The 17,501-nt window shown below is 43.8% G+C and overlaps 1 protein-coding gene across 5 annotated transcripts in view; it reads left to right on the top strand.

The window, feature by feature from the left end:
* RAB30 (RAB30, member RAS oncogene family) overlaps positions 1–17,501 on the top strand; it is a 156,168-nt gene that overhangs the window by 126,325 nt on the left and 12,342 nt on the right. For all 5 annotated transcript variants that reach the window (XM_056561296.1, XM_056561295.1, XM_056561297.1 and 2 more), the window contains 2 exons: positions 11,714–11,814; positions 17,000–17,083. In XM_056561296.1, the coding sequence (XP_056417271.1) occupies positions 11,722–11,814; positions 17,000–17,083 (177 nt within the window). In that variant the 5' untranslated portion in view covers positions 11,714–11,721. The remainder of the gene's footprint in view (positions 1–11,713; positions 11,815–16,999; positions 17,084–17,501) is intronic.

The following is a 17,501-nucleotide window of genomic DNA, read 5'->3' as shown; positions in this document are numbered from 1 at the left end:
GCTCTGTGAGCTAAACATCCTGGACTCCAGACTGATACATTGTACATAGCTAGTCCTGCTCTCAGCTGAGAAGTGATACAATTGTATCCAGTCTAGACAATGCTCTGTGAGCTAAACATCCTGGACTACAGACTGATACATTGTACATAGCTCGTCCTGCTCTCAGCTGAGAATACACAATTGTATCCAGTCTAGACAATGCTCTGTGAGCTAAACATCCTGGACTCCAGACTGATACATTGTACATAGCTAGTCCTGCTCTCAGCTGAGAAGATACAATTGTATCCAGTCTAGACAATGCTCTGTGAGCTAAACATCCTGGACTACAGACTAATACATTGTACATAGCTCGTCCTGCTCTCAGCTGAGAAGTGATACAATTGTATCCAGTCTAGACAATGCTCTGTGAGCTAAACATCCTGGACTACAGACTGATACACTGTACATAGCTAGTCCTGCTCTCAGCTGAGAAGTGATACCATTGTATCCAGTCTAGACAATGCTCTGTGAGCTAAACATCCTGGACTCCAGACTGACACATTGTATATAGCTAGTCCTGCTCTCAGCTGAGAAGTGATACAATTGTATCCAGTCTAGACAATGCTCTGTGAGCTAAACATCCTGGACTCCAGACTGATACATTGTACATAGCTAGTCCTGCTCTCAGCTGAGAAGTGATACAATTGTATCCAGTCTAGACAATGCTCTGTGAGCTAAACATCCTGGACTACAGACTGATACATTGTACATAGCTCGTCCTGCTCTCAGCTGAGAATACACAATTGTATCCAGTCTAGACAATGCTCTGTGAGCTAAACATCCTGGACTCCAGACTGATACATTGTACATAGCTAGTCCTGCTCTCAGCTGAGAAGATACAATTGTATCCAGTCTAGACAATGCTCTGTGAGCTAAACATCCTGGACTACAGACTAATACATTGTACATAGCTCGTCCTGCTCTCAGCTGAGAAGTGATACAATTGTATCCAGTCTAGACAATGCTCTGTGAGCTAAACATACTGGACTCCAGACTGATACATTGTACATAGCTAGTCCTGCTCTCAGCTGAGAAGTGATACAATTGTATCCAGTCTAGACAATGCTCTGTGAGCTAAACATCCTGGACTCCAGACTGATACATTGTACATAGCTAGTCCTGCTCTCAGCTGAGAAGTGATACAATTGTATCCAGTCTGGACAATACTCTGTGAGCTAAACATCCTGGACTCCAGACTGATACATTGTACATAGCTAGTCCTGCTCTCAGCTGAGAAGTGATACAATTGTATCCAGTCTAGACAATGCTCTGTGAGCTAAACATCCTGGACTACAGACTGATACATTGTACATAGCTAGTCCTGCTCTCAGCTGAGAAGTGATACAATTGTATCCAGTCTAGACAATGCTCTGTGAGCTAAACATCCTGGACTCCAGACTGATACATTGTACATAGCTAGTCCTGCTCTCAGATAAGATTTTATTGCAAATAAGCCGGATTTACTAAATTAAAGATAGAGTTAATTATAGTATCCTGGTGCTTATAAGTGTTTAACCCCTTAACGACAATAGACGTAAATGTACATCATGGTACCGTGGTACTTAGCGCACCATGACGTACATTTACGCTCCGCCATGACCGCGAGCACCAGACTGGTGCACGTGTAATGCGCGGCAGGTCCCGGCTTCTATCGGCAGCCAGGGACCCGCCGGTAATGGCGGACATCTGCGATCGCGCGGATTTCCGCCATTAACCCCTCAGATGCCGTGATCAATACAGATCACGGCATCTGCAGCAGTGCGGTACTTTAAATGGATGATCGGATCGCCCGCAGCGCTGCCGTGGGGATCCGATCATCCAGAATAGCAGCCGGAGGTCCCCTCACATGGCTCCGGCCGTCTCCCGGGGTCTTCTGCTCTGGTCTGAGATCGAGCAGACCAGGGCAGAAGATCACCGATAATACTGATTGCTGCTTTTTTGTCACATTTTATAAAAAAAAAAATTTTTTATAAATAATTAATAAAAAGTAAAACCGAAGCAAAAATTATACCGATAAAAACTACAGATCATGGTGCAAAAAATGAGCCCACATACCGCCCGGAAAATGTAGAAAGTTATAGTTGGTCAAAATAGGGCAATTTCAAACATACTAATTTTGTTAAAATAGTTTGACATTTTTTTTTTAAGCGGTACAATTATAGATAATAGGTATCTTTTAATAGTATTGACCCACAGAATAAAGAAAACATGTCATTTTTACCGTAAAGTGTACAGCGTGAAAGCGAAACCTTCCAAAATTTGACAAATTGCAGTTTTCTTTTCAATTTTCCCACATAAATAATATTTTTTGGGTTGTTCCATACATTTTATGGTAAAATAAGTGATGTCATTACAAAGTACAATTGGTGACACAAAAAACAAGCCCTCATATGGGCCTGTGGATGGAAATATAACAGAGTTATGATTTTTAGAAGGCGAGGAGGAAAAAACGAAAATGCAAAAATAAAATTAGTCTGGTCCTTAAGGGGTTAAAGGGAAATTTACAGCTGATTTACCCGCATTATAACCCTTTGTATTGGATTTAATGTGGGTGAATCGGCTGTCAGTCTCCCTATAATATCTGAGAGGTCAATGTTAGCAGCATCCCTGGGTGACTATAACAATAGATGGCGAAGGGGCAGTAGACGTCGCATATGTAGATTTTAGTAAGGCTTTTGACACTGTCCCACATAGAAGACTTATCAACAAACTGCAGTCATTGAGCTTGGACTCCAATATTGTTGAGTGGATTAGGCAGTGGCTGAGTGACAGACAACAGAGGGTTGTAGCAGGGGCGGATCCAGAGTCTCGGGAGGGGCACTATTAGAGTATCGTGCGGTGGTCGACACACCCCCTCCCATAGACTTGCATTGAGGGGGTGTGGCGTGATGTCACAAGGGGCATGGCGGTGACATCACAACCCCCCCCCCGCAGCCCGCACCCAGAGTTCGGAACAAAATGTTCCAAACGCTGGGGCAGTGGAGTACCCCTTTAAGTACGCAGAATAGTTCCCCCCACATTAGGTTGTCAGCATAGTTCCCCCACATTAGGTTGGCAGTATAGTTCCACCCACATTAGGTAGGCAGTATAGTTCTCCCACATTAGGTGTGCAGTATAGTTCCCCCACATTAGGTAGGCAGTATAGTTCCTCCACATTAGGTTGGCAGTATAGTTCCCCCACATTAGGTTGGCAGTATAGTTCCCCCACATTAGGTTGGCAGTATAGTTCCCCCACATTAGGTTGGCAGTATAGTTCCCCCACATTAGGTTGGCAGTATAGTTCCCCCACATTAGGTAGGCAGTATAGTTCTCCCACATTAGGTGTGCAGTATAGTTCCCCCACATTAGGTAGGCAGTATAGTTCCTCCACATTAGGTTGGCAGTATAGTTCCCCCACATTAGGTTGGCAGTATAGTTCCCCCACATTAGGTTGGCAGTATAGTTCCCCACCATTAGTTGCAGTATAGTTCCTCCACATTAGGTTGGCAGTATAGTTCCCCCACATTAGGTTGGCAGTATAGTTCCCCCACATTAGGTGCAGTATAGTTTCCCCACATTAGGTGTGCAGTATAGTTCCCCCACATTAGGTTGGCAGTATAGTTCCCCCACATTAGGTTGGCAGTATAGTTCCCCCACATTAGGTAGGCAGTGTGTTCCCCATATTAGGTAGGCAGTATAATTCCCCCCACATTAGGATGGTAGTATAGTTCCCTCACATAAGGTGCAGTATACAGTAGTTCTCCCACATTAGGTTGGCAGTATAGTTCTCCCACATTAGGTTGGCAGTATAGTTCTCCCACATTAGGTTGGCAGTATAGTTCTCCCACATTAGGTAGGCAGTGTGTTCCCCACATTAGGTAGGCAGTATAGTTCCCCCCACATTAGGTTGGTAGTATAGTTCCCTCACATAAGGTGCAGTATACAGTAGTTCTCCCACATTATGTAGACAGTATAGTTCTCCCACATTAGGTGTGCAGTATAGTTCTCCCACATTAGGTTGGCAGTATAGTTCCCCCATATTAGGTTGGCAGTATAGTTCCCCCACATTAGGTAGGCAGTGTGTTCCCCACATTAGGTAGGCAGTATAGTTCCCCCCACATTAGGTTTGCAGTATAGTTCTCCCACATTAGGTGCAGTATAGTTCCCCCACATTAGGTGTGCAGTATAGTTCTCCCACATTAGGTTGGCAGTATAGTTCCCCCACATTAGGTTGGCAGTATAGTTCCCCCACATTAGGTAGGCAGTGTGTTCCCCACATTAGGTAGGCAGTATAGTTCCCCCCACATTAGGTTGGCAGTATAGTTCTCCCACATTAGGTGCAGTATAGTTCCCCCACATTAGGTTGGCAGTATAGTTCCCCCACATTAGGTAGGCAGTGTGTTCCCCACATTAGGTAGGCAATATAGTTCCCCCCACATTAGGTTGGCAGTATAGTTCTCCCACATTAGGTGCAGTATAGTTCCCCCACATTAGGTTGGCAGTATAGTTCCCCCACATTAGGTTGGCAGTATAGTTCCCCCACATTAGGTTGGCAGTATAGTTCCCCCACGTTAGGTTGGCAGTATAGTTCCCCCTATATTAGGTTGTAGTTTCCCCAGATTAGGTAGTATAGTTCCCCCACATTAGGTTGTAGTTCCCCCACATTAGGTGCAGTATAGTTCCCCCCACATTAGGTTGTAGTTCCCCCACATTAGGTGCAGTATAGTTCCCCCACAGACATACAGCCTTCAGCCATATACAGTGTATGGCTGGAGGCTGTATATCTGTGTACTGCCCCACTTCAGTGCTCTCTCCACCGCTCCTCCGGTCCGGGGTCATGATCAACTGCTATGGCCTACAGGACAGAGCAGTAGGTCCCAGGACCGGAGGAGCGGTATTCAGAGCACCGAAGATGATCACCTCCTAGCTGCTCCACTCCGCTCGGTTTCTATGGGCTCATGCATGGGACATCAGTGACGTCCCTGCATGCGCTACCTCACAGCAATCCCTGCGTTTTTAAAGTTAGTGCGGGGCCGCAGAAAGGTAACCGGGACATCCTTGTGTTGCGAAAAGATCTTTCGGGACACAGGGATGTCCCGAATGTGACAGGGGAAAATTAATCTGGGGGAGGGGGGGGGGGGGGCAATTGCCCCGTTGCCCCCCCCCACCGGATCCGCCACTGGGTTATATAGTCAATGGAGAATATGCAGAGCAAGGTCTTGTTCCCAGTGGGGACCTCAGGGATCTGTACTGGGACCAATATTGTTTAATATCTTCATTAGTGATATTACAGAAGGGCTCTATGGTTCGGTTTTGGTCTTTTTGCTGATGACACAAAGATATGTAACAGGGTTGATGTTCCTGGAGGGATCCGCCAAATGGAGAAGGATTTAGGAAAACTAGAAGAATGGTCAGAACTCTGGCAACTGAAATCTAATGTGGATAAGTGCAAGATAATGCACCTGGGGCGTAAAAACCCTCGGGCAGAATATAGAATATTTGACACAGTCTTGACCTCAGTATCTGAGGAGAGGGATTTAGGAGTAAATATCTCAGAAGACTTAAAGTTAGGAAGACAATGTAATAGAGCAGCAGGAAATGCTAGCAGAATGCTTGGATGTATAGGGAGAGGTATAAGCAGTAGAAAGAGAAAAGTGCTCATGGATGTATAGGGAGAGGTATAAGGAGTAGAAAGAGGGAAGTGCTCATGGATGTATAGGGATAGACATAAAGATATCCTTTATATAAGATAGGGATAGGCATAAAGATATCCTTTCTATAAGATAGGGATAGGCATAAGGCTATCATTCATATAAGATAGGGATAGGCATAAGGTTATCCTTCATATAAGATAGGGATAGACATAAGATAGGACCAGGGACTATTGATAGGATTCATATTATTGGGCAGACTAGATGGACCAAATGATTCTTATCTGCCGTCACATTCTATGTTTCTATGTTAGTGTTAGCATCCCTGGTGGTCTAGGGTAGTAGAGATGTTAGTGTTAGCATCCCTGGTGGTCTAGAGTAGTTAAAAGGATCATTTTAGCATTCTTTGTAGTCTAAGGTAGTAAAGTGATTAACACTAGCCTAGCATCCCTGGTGGTCTAGAGTAGTAGCATCCTTTGTGGTTTAAGATAGTAAGGCATTAATATTAGCATCCCTGGTGGTCTAGAGAAGAACAGGGGTTAATGTTAGCATCTCTGGTGGTGTAGAGTAGAACAGGGGTTAATGTTAGCATCCCTGGTGGTACAGGGGAACAACCTGCAGTACAGTACTGCAGGTTGTGCGTGAAATTGCAACAAAATCCTGCGTCAATGGGCCTAGCTGCAATACCAGACACAACCCATGAACAGGTGTGGCGCTGTTTTTGTAAGAAAGCAGCCATCTTTTTCTATTTCCGTACCACCCCACAAATACCCCACTGATGTGACGACTGGGATCCTCATTATACGGTCTGTGGGTACAATGATAGCGGCACAATGATGATCTGTAATATCTGGTTACAGATCACAAATAGGACGGTGTCCGCTGCCGCCGAGCAGACGCAGATAGACGGTTTGAAGGAAATTCCATTTGATAGCCAACAATTTCCAAGCAGAAATTCTGCAGAAAAATAACTGGTTGTGAGCGAAATAAGTGTCACTGTGTCAGTAATAATGCCGCCATCTAGATGAGAGCTGCCATGTAATAGGGGAAAAGATACGGGAGGGACGAAGCGGCGACACAGATAAGGCGGATGTATCATTACTCCTACCGCTGATATCTCACTACGGACAAATGGGATTTCTTACACTGAGACCGAGGATCAGGCGAGAGCGGAAAATACCATTGTACACAGTACCATGAATAGGATAAATAGTGCTGCCATATGGTGTGCATAGATAGCACCATGCATACCATAAATACTGTTACTATAAGGTGCAGATAGTACCATGCATAGCATAAATAGTGCTGCCACTGAGTGCACACAGTACCATGCATAGCATAAAAAGTGTTGCCATACACTGCACATAGTACCATGCATATTATAAATAGTGCTGTCAAACAGTGCACATAGTTCCATGGGGCATATTATAAATAGCACTGCCATACAGTGCACACAGTATCATGCATAGCACAAATGGTACTGCTATACCATGCACACAGTACCATGCGTAGCATACATGGTACTGCTATACCATGCACATTGTGCCATGCTTAGCATAAATAGTGCTGCCAAACAGTGCACACAGTACCATGGATATCATAAATAGTGCTGCTATACAGTGCACATAGTACCATGCATAACATAAATAGTGTTGTCATACACTGCACATATCACCGTGCATAGCATACAGATATACAGTGCACACAGTACCATGCATAGCAAAAATAGTGCTGCCATACACTGCACACAGTACCATGCATATCATGAATAGTGCTGCCAAACAGTGCACACAGTACCATGCACAGCATAAATAGTGCTGCCATACAATGCACACAGTACCATGCATATTATAAATAGTGCTGTGAAACAATGCACACGGTATCATGGGGCATATTATAAATAGCGCTGCCATACAGTGCGCACAGTATAATGCATAGCACAAATGGTACTTCTATACCATGCACATTGTGCCATGCATAGCAGAAATAGTGCTGCCAAACAGTGCACACAGTACCATGCATAGCAGAAATAGTGCTGCCAAACAGTGCACACAGTACCATGCACAGCATAAATAGTGCTGCCATACAGTGCACACAGTACCATACACAGCATAAATAGTGCTGCCACACAGTGCACACAGTACCATGCACAGCATAAATAGTGCTGCCATACAGTGCACACAATACCATGCACAGCATTAATAGTGCTGCCAAACAGTGCACACAGTACCATGTGCAGTATAAATAGTCCTGCCATACAGTGCACACAGTACCATGCACAGCATAAATAGTGCTGCCACACAGTGCACACAGTACCATGCACAGCATAAATAGTGCTGCCATACAGTGCACACAATACCATGCACAGCATTAATAGTGGTGCCAAACAGTGCACACAGTACCATGTGCAGTATAAATAGTCCTGCCATACAGTGCACACAGTACCATGCATAGCATAAATAGTGCTGCCAAACAGTGCACACAGTACCATGCCCAGCATAAATAGTGCTGCCAAACAGTGCACACAGTACCATGTGCAGTATAAATAGTCCTGCCATACCATGCACACAGTACCATGCACAGCATAAATAGTGCTGCCATACAGTGCACACTTTACTATGCACAGCATAAATAGTGCTACCACACAGTGCACACAGTACCATGCACAGCATAAATAGTGCTGCAATACAGTGCACACAATACCATGCACAGCATTAATAGTGCTGCCAAACAGTGCACACAGTACCATGTGCAGTATAAATAGTCCTGCCAAACAGTGCACACAGTACCATGCGCAGCATAAATAGTGCTGCCATACAGTGCACACAGTACCATACACAGCATAAATAGTGCTGCCATACAGTGCACACAGTACCATGCACAGCATAGTGTTGCCATACAGTGCACACAGTACCATGCACAGCATAAATAGTGCTGCCATACAGTGCACACAGTACCATGCACACCATAAATAGTGCTACCATACAGTGCACACAGTACCATACACAGCATAAATAGTGCTGCCATAAAGTGCACACAGTACCATGCGCAGCATAAATAGTGCTGCCATACAGTCCACACAATATTATGCACAGCATAAATAGTGCTGCCATACAGTGCACACAGTACCATGCACAGCATTAATAGTGCTGCCACACAGTGCACACAGTATCAGTATCGTACACAATATCGTAATTGACTATGTTTTTATATACAGAAAAACTAAACGTACTGTAAGGGAAACGGTGTAACGTAGCTAGACACGCAGTGCGGCCTTATCTGTTACATCACTGTTTTGGATCGGTATCGTCTTTTCGGTGACATCATCGGCCGTCACGCCTGTCAGTGCTGTTGCCACGGTTACCTGGCGAGACCCGTCATTTCTTATATCGGATGATACGGTGGCGCTGCGCACTTCATCAGACCTAATCACGGCGACGGAGTAAAACAAACTACTTACTTAGCGGACTAATCGAAATCAGATAGTGCGGGGTTTGGCGGGACGCTTTGCTGATGAGGAGTTTGTCGTCTCTTATTAGGGACATTATATTCAATCAGTGACACATCACCGGCGGACGAGGACCGCGACGTGCACCGCATGGCGGTGGAAACTCAACCAAGAATACGTACTTGTTAAGGGAAATAACAGTATTTTCCTACCAGTGTGCCTCCAGCTGTTGCAAAACTACAGCTCCCAGCATGCCCGGACAGCCGTTGGCTGTCCGGGCATGCTGGTAGTTGTAGTTTTGCAACAGCTGGAGGTCCCCAGTTTGGAGACTGGTTTCTGGAAAAGCTGGGTGACATCTAGTATGGCCACAATTATAGCTACCAGAAGAACCCTAAATACCACAGTGGAAAAGTTGTCTAGTAATGTAGCTGTATATGAGAAAATTAATGTATACTGCCAAAGAAGTCGTTAAAAACAGTTTTTCAGGAGTCTAGGAAAGCTGGGTGACAACCAATATGGCCACCATTATACAGTCCCCCAAGAAGGTAGAGTAGCATATCTGCTTTTTTATGCTGCTTTATGGAAATGGGGGCTGATTATCATTACTTGATTAGGTTAATTTGCTATTCAGGGATCTAGGAAAGTTGGGTGAAAATCAATATGGCTACCATTATAGATTCCACAGAAATGTTGTAGATATAAAAAAACAGTTATTTGCAACAGCTGGAGGCACCCTGGTTGGGAAACACTGATCTGGAATCTGATTGGTCGCCGTACACACCTGAGCCACTCCTCTCTGATACTACGTTTAATCATTCTGATCAAGTTTTGCTCTTGATGTTACCCAGCTTTCCGGGACACCTGAATAGCAAATATGCCCAATCCTCTAGTGATAAATCCAACAACTAAAATATGGCTGCAGAATATCTTGAAAGACTGTATATCTGGTTGTCACATAGCTTTCCCAGACTCCTGATCAGCCAGTTTGCCGGTTTATAGTTTACACTACTATATTGGAGTGGGGGGAGGGGGGGGGGGGGTGTCGACAAACTATGAAGCTCTGCAATTCACTATCTTGGATTAAAATTCATATGGGATCTATAATGGCAGCCATGTTGTTGTCACCCAGCTTACCCAGACTCCTGAAAAGCAAGTTTGGCTATTACGTCATGATACATTTCCTGCTTCTATTTAGCTGCACAACTAGGCAGATTTACCACTCCATGATCTAGGAAGACCATAAAATAGCTGCCATATTGGTTGTCACTCAGCTGTCCCTGACTCCTGAACAGCAAATTTGCCTTACTACATGGTTATATATCCAATACTTCTGGATAGACTCTTAACAAGGCAGATTTGCCACTCTGGTATCTGGAAAAGCTGCATGATGTATCTAGGAAAGTGTGGTGACAATTCCTGTGGATCTATAATGGCAGCCATATTGTTTGTCATCCAGCTTTCCCAGACTCCTGAACAGCAAATTTGCCCAATCATGTGATAATACACCCCCAGTCCAATATAGCTGCATCATTTAACACATCAGTCACTCTGGTTTGTAGAAAAGCTGGGTAATAATTCCTGTGAGAAATATATTGGCAGCCATATTGGTTTTGACCCAGCTTTCCCAGACTCCAGAACAGAAAAGTATGCCTAATTATGTAGTAACACATCCAACACTTCCATACATAACAAGGCAGATTTACCACTCTGGTATCTGGGTGAAAGCGGGCGAGGTTGTGAGAACTAGAATGGGCATCATATGGGTTGTTACCCAACTTTCCTAGATCCCTGATTAGCAATTTAACCTATTTATGAAATGAAAATCCCACCCCTGCCCCCATATAGCTGCATAGCTAGGCACTTCTGCCACTTTATATCTACAAAATTTCCTGTGGGATCTATAATAGGAGCCATATTGGTTTTCACCCAACTTTCCTAGATCCCTGAATAGCAAATTAACCTGATGATGATAATCAGCCCCCCTTTCCATATAGCAGCATAACAAAGCAGATATGCTACTCTACCTTCTTGGGGGACTGTATAATGGTGGCCATATTGGTTGTCACCCAGCTTTCCTAGACTACTGAACAGCCGGTTTTAACTAATACTTTGGTAGTATACATTAATTTACTCTTATACAGCTACATTACTAGACAACTTTTCCACTGTGGTATCTAGGGTTCTTCTGGTAGCTATAATGGTGGCAGCTAGATGTCACCCAGCTTTTCCAGAAACCAGTCTCCAAACTGTGGACCTCCACCTGTTGCAAAACTACAACACCCAGCATGCCCGGACAGCCGTTGGCTGTCCGGGCATGCTGGGAGTTGTAGTTTTGCAACCGCTGGAGGTCCACAGTTTGGAGACCACTGCAGTAGACCGTCAGTGACGTGGAGTCTGGAAGTCTTGATCCATTTACCGTAATGTTATGAGGCCTAATGAAGTTATCAGTCCCATGACGGGACACTGCAACGTCTGCACAGAACGAGACCTTTGTCCTGTTTACTTGTAGGGTATAAAGTTCCCCCGGCGAATGTCACAACAACAATGTAGTCATCGTCCGTGTGCGCTGACCGCCTCTGTCTCTGTCTCCCCACAGCTGTGTAAATGAGTATGGAAGATTATGACTTTCTATTCAAGATCGTACTCATAGGAAACGCCGGCGTAGGGAAGACCTGTCTGGTGCGGCGGTTTACTCAGGTAAGGACCACTCATATATTACATGCATTGTCCTAAAAGGTAGAACCCCCCCCCAGTAGTTAGGAAGGAAATCCACCTATTTAGGTAGAAACCTCCAGTAGTTAGGTAGGGAATCCCCCTTATTAGGTAGAAGATCACCTTATTAGGTAGAAACCTCCAGTAGGTAGGAAATCTCCCCTATTAGCTAACCCCCCCTCCCCCCAGTAGTTAGGTAGGGAATCCCACTTATTAGGTAGAAGATCACCTTATTAGGTTGAAACCTCCAGTAGGTAGGAAATCTTCCCTATTAGGTAAACCCCCCCCCCCCCCCAGTAGTTAGGTAGGGAATCCCCCTTATTAGGTAGAAGATCACCTTGTTAGGTAGAAACCTCCAGTAGGTAGGAAATCTCCCCTATTAGGTAACCCCCCCCCCCCCCCCCCCCGTAGTTAGGTAGGGAATCCCCTTTTTAGGTAGAAGATCACCTTATTAGGTAGAAAGCTCCAGTAGGTAGGAAATCTCCCCTATTAGGTAAAACCCCCAGTAGTTAGGTAGGGAATCTCCCTTATTTGGTAGAAGATCACCTTATTAGGTAGAAACCTCCAGTAGGTAGGAAATCTCCCCTATTAGGTAAAAAACCCCAGTAATTAGGTAGGGAATCGACCGTATTAGGAAGAAGATTGCCTTATTAGGTAGAAACCTCCAGTAGGTAGGAAATCTCCCCTATTAGATAACCCCCCCCCCCCCCAGTAGTTAGGTAGGGAATCCCCCTTATTAGTTAGAAGATCACCTTATTAGGTAGAAACCTCCAGTAGGTAGGAAATCTCCCCTTTTAGGTAAACCCCCCTCCCCCCAGTAGTTAGGTAGGGAATCCCCCTTATTAGGTAGAAGATCACCTTATTAGGTAGAAACCTCCAGTAGGTAGGAAATCTCCCCTATTAGGTAACCCCCCCCCCCCCCCCAGTAGTTAGGTAGGGGATCCCTCTTATTAGGTAGAGGATCACCTTATTAGATAGAAACCTCCAGTAGGTAGGAAATCTCCCCTATTAGGTAACCCCCCTCCCCCCAATAGTTAGGTAGGGGATCCCCCTTATTAGGTAGAAGATCACCTTATTAGAAAGAAACCTCCAGTATCTAGGAAATCTCCCCTATTAGGTAAAACCCCCCAGTAGTTAGGTAGGCAATCCACCCTATTAGGTAGAAGCCCCCATTAATTAGGTAGGGAATCCACCCTAAAAGGTAGCAGCCCACAGTAGATAGGGAATCCTCCCTATTATGTAGAAGCTCCCAGTTGGTAGGGAATCCCCCCTATTAGGTAGAAGCCCATGGTAGTTAGGTAGGGAAGCTCCCCTATTAGGTAGAAGCCCCAATATGTAGGGAGCGGGGGGGGGGGGGGGGTCCTTAGGTAGAAGACCCTAGTAGTTAACATGGGAATTCCCCCCTATAAGGTAGAAGCCCCCCAGTAGTTAGTTAGAATATTGCATCCATTGTCCTGATATGTGGCCATATCCAACCTTGTTGGGCGTATGGATTAGGCAATGGCTCCACAGCGGAATCCCCCAATTAGGAAAAAACCCCAGTAGTTAAGTAGGTAATCCCCCCTATTTGGTAGAAGCCCCTAGTAGGTAGGCAGGTAAAATCCCTGACATACCAATTTTTTCTGCTGGGGCAGGAATCGGATTTTCCACAGCAGATGTTTCCGCACAGTGCAGCATAATCTCATTGAAAACAATGGGATTAGGAAATTCTGCCGCATGAACGAGGTCAAACCGTTTTTAGCGCACATCCCAATTGAATAATTGTTTATACAAGTGTTAAATGTATGTAAGGAGTTTCAGGCCATACATGTGCCTAGTAGTCACTAAACCTCTCGGCAATAGATAATAGGAAAGAACTAATGTCCAAACTTGGACAGAGGTGCCTTATTAAAACATAACTTTTACTAGAATTGATTAAGAATAGATGAAATAAAAAGAAAACAAATAATAGCGCACAAAAGTGGTGGAAAACAAAAAAGATACAAAATATACTATCTGTTATGTAGCAGTAAATATAGGGGTGTGAATCGCCAAGAATTTGGCGATTCGATTCGAATCGCGATACCAGTGTGGCGATTCGATATATCGCGATATATCGCGATACCGTCTAGGTGACGATACATCGCGATATATCGCCCACCTGGGAGCATTCATAGATCCCAATAGACGCCGCTGTCAGCTTTGACAGCGGCGATCTAGTACTCCGGTGCTGCAAAATAAAATAAAACGCACTTTATCTTACCTGCCAACGAGCCCCCGGAGCTCCGGTACAGGTGTTGGGTCCCCGGGCTGTATTCTTCTTACTTCCTGTTAGTCCGGCACGTCACATGGAGCTTCAGCCTATCACCAGCGGAGGCGGGACATCGCTGCGGCTGGTGATAGGCTGAAGCTCCATGTGACGTGCCGGACTAACAGGAAGTAAGAAGAATACAGCCCGGGGACCCAACACCTGTACCGGAGCTCCGCGGGCTCGTTGGCAGGTAAGAAAAGTGCATTTTATTAAAAATTCCACATCCCTAAAAGAATCGATTCAAAAATATTTTGAATCGATTCTGTATCGGCAAATGAAAAATCGCGATTATCGCGAGAATCGATTTTTTCTTACATCCCTAAGTAAATACAGCCGTGTGTTCACACAGATGGTGCAAAATATGCTCCTATTTATTATCACAGTGGAGTTTTGATTTAATAGAGTATACCATACTCCACTGACTTTTCAAAAACAGTGCTCGCTAATCACAAACACGTGCTACTAAGTCCTTATTCCCAACGCGTTTCCATGCGGGCAACCGATACAGATTGCTATTCCCCGCACTTCATCAGGGGATATAGAATATAGCATAAGAATATTGGAGCAATAGCCAAGAAATAATGAGATTAGAAGGAGGGGCCCATCATCATATCAACAAGGTATATAGTCGCATATGGATACATCCATGGGCAGATTAAATCACCCTCAAGAAAAGTGATCCCCAAGTAAGTCTTATCTATCCAGCCATCTGATATAGTAACCCCATGCTTCTGGGTAAAACAGACCGTGTCGGCGAACAAAGCAATAAGCTGTCCCTGCAGTGGCAGGGGGTCCCGGAGCGGTGTCCAGGTAGTGAGCGTGTTAGGTGAACACGCCGGCGTGTTCACCTAACACGCTCACTACCTGGACACCGCTCCGGGACCCCCTGCCACTGCAGGGACAGCTTATTGCTTTGTTCGCCGACACGGTCTGTTTTACCCAGAAGCATGGGGTTACTATATCAGATGGCTGGATAGATAAGACTTACTTGGGGATCACTTTTCTTGAGGGTGATTTAATCTGCCCATGGATGTATCCATATGCGACTATATACCTTGTTGATATGATGATGGGCCCCTCCTTCTAATCTCATTATTTCTTGGCTATTGCTCCAATATTCTTATGCTATATTCTATATCCCCTGATGAAGTGCGGGGAATAGCAATCTGTATCGGTTGCCCGCATGGAAACGCGTTGGGAATAAGGACTTAGTAGCACGTGTTTGTGATTAGCGAGCACTGTTTTTGAAAAGTCAGTGGAGTATGGTGTACTCTATTAAATCAAAACTCCACTGTGATAATAAATAGGAGCATATTTTGCACCATCTGTGTGAACACACGGCTGTATTTACTGCTACATAACAGATAGTATATTTTGTATCTTTTTTGTTTTCCACCACTTTTGTGCGCTATTATTTGTTTTCTTTTTATTTCATCTATTCTTAATCAATTCTAGTAAAAGTTATGTTTTAATAAGGCACCTCTGTCCAAGTTTGGACATTAGTTCTTTCCCTTTATACAAGTGTTAAAAACTAAGTTAAACGGGTACTCTAATGGGAAAAAAATAATCAAATCAACTGGTGCCAGAAAGTTAAACAGATTTGTAAATTACTTCTATTTATAAATCCTAATCCTTCCAGTACTTATCAGCTGCTGTATGCTCCAGAGGAAGATGTGTAGTTCCCCCCAGTCTGACCACAGTCCTCTATGCTGACACCTCTGTCCATGTCAGGAACTGTCCCGAGAAGGAGAGGTTTGCTATGGGGATTGTAGTCTGGACAGTTCCTGACATGGACAGAGGTGTCAGCAAAGAGCACTGTGGTCAGACTGGAAAGAACTGCACAACTTCCTCTGGAGCATAAAGCAGCTGGTAAGTACTGGAAGAGTTATTGTTTTTATATAGAAGTAATCTACACATCTGTATAACTTACTGAAGCCAGTTGATATGACATTTTTTTTTTTGCACAGGAGTACCCATTTAGGGCAAAGTTTTTTAAAAAATATATTTTTTTAATTGCTAATTTTTGGTCACATCACAAAAGAAAGAAAAAAAATAAAAAAGAATGTTTTATTCAGCTCGGGAGAGAGGCTAGATTAAAGGGGTATTCCAATTAAAAACAATTTTTTTCATATAAACTGGCTCCAGAAAGTTAAACAGATTTTACCAGATTTTACAAATTACTTCTATAAAAAAATCTTAATGATTCCAGTACTTATCAGCTGCTGAAGTTGAGTTGTTCTTTTCTGTCTGACCACAGTGTTCTCTGCTGACACCTCTGTCTGTCTCAGGAACTGTACAGAGTAGTCCCCATAGCAAACCTCTCCTGCTCTGGACAGTTCCTGAGACAGTCAGCAGAGAGCACTGTGGTCAGACAGAAAAGAACAACTTAACTCCAGCAGCTGATAAGTACTGAAAGGATTAAAACAATTTTTTATAGAAATAATTTGCAAATCTGTTTAACTTTCTGGAGCCAGATGATGTGACAACTCGCATTCTGCCGGCTACAACGTTCTATAAGGGTCTATTCACACGGCGGAATTCCGCCCCAAATTAAAGGCCATAGACTGCTATGGGATTCCGCACTCCCATTCACGCTTGCGGAAATTCAGAAGTGTGAATGGGAGTGCGAAATCCCATAGAAGTCTATGGGCTTTAAAGGGGTATTCCAGGAAAAAAACTCCAGAAAGTTAAACAGATTTGTAAATTACTTCTATTAAAAAAATCTTAATCCTTTCAGTACTTATGAGCTTCTGAAGTTAAGGTTGTTCTTTTCTGTCTAAGTAATCTCTGATTACACCTATCTCGGGAAATGCCCAGTTTAGAAGCAAATCCCCATAGCAAACCTCTTCTAAACTTGTAATGCCTTCTTCTATTATACAGGGTCTCTTCCCCCCAGGCCAGGGGGCCACCATCGGAGTAGATTTTATGATTAAAACCGTGGAAATAAAGGGTGAAAAAATAAAGGTGAGATATAAGATTATATATTAAGGTTTATGATTATTTATTATTAACACATACACAAGCACTGTTCAGATTTATAATAGGTGGATTTATAATTTATTGTGAATGGGATAATGGTGTTATATATGTGTATGATATAACAGTATTATTTTGTGTACAGTATAGCAGCACTAGTATTTATACAGTATAGTGGCGGTCTAGTATGTCTCTACTATGGACCAGTATGCCAACTGCAAGACACAAACCATGTAGATTATAATGGTTATATTTACGTGTATGGGATAGCGGTGGTATATATGTGTAAGATATAGCAGTGCTATTAATGTGTACAGTATAGCAGTGTTATATTTGTGCATGATATAGTTGTACTATTTATTGTGAATGGGATAATGGTGCTATATATGTGTATGATATAACAGTA

The sequence above is a fragment of the Hyla sarda genome, chromosome 2 (genome assembly GCF_029499605.1).
Source record: "Hyla sarda isolate aHylSar1 chromosome 2, aHylSar1.hap1, whole genome shotgun sequence".
Lineage (NCBI taxonomy): Eukaryota > Metazoa > Chordata > Amphibia > Anura > Hylidae > Hyla > Hyla sarda.
The sequence above is the reverse complement of the archived record's forward strand: the minus strand, read 5'-3'. Positions and strand labels throughout refer to the sequence as shown.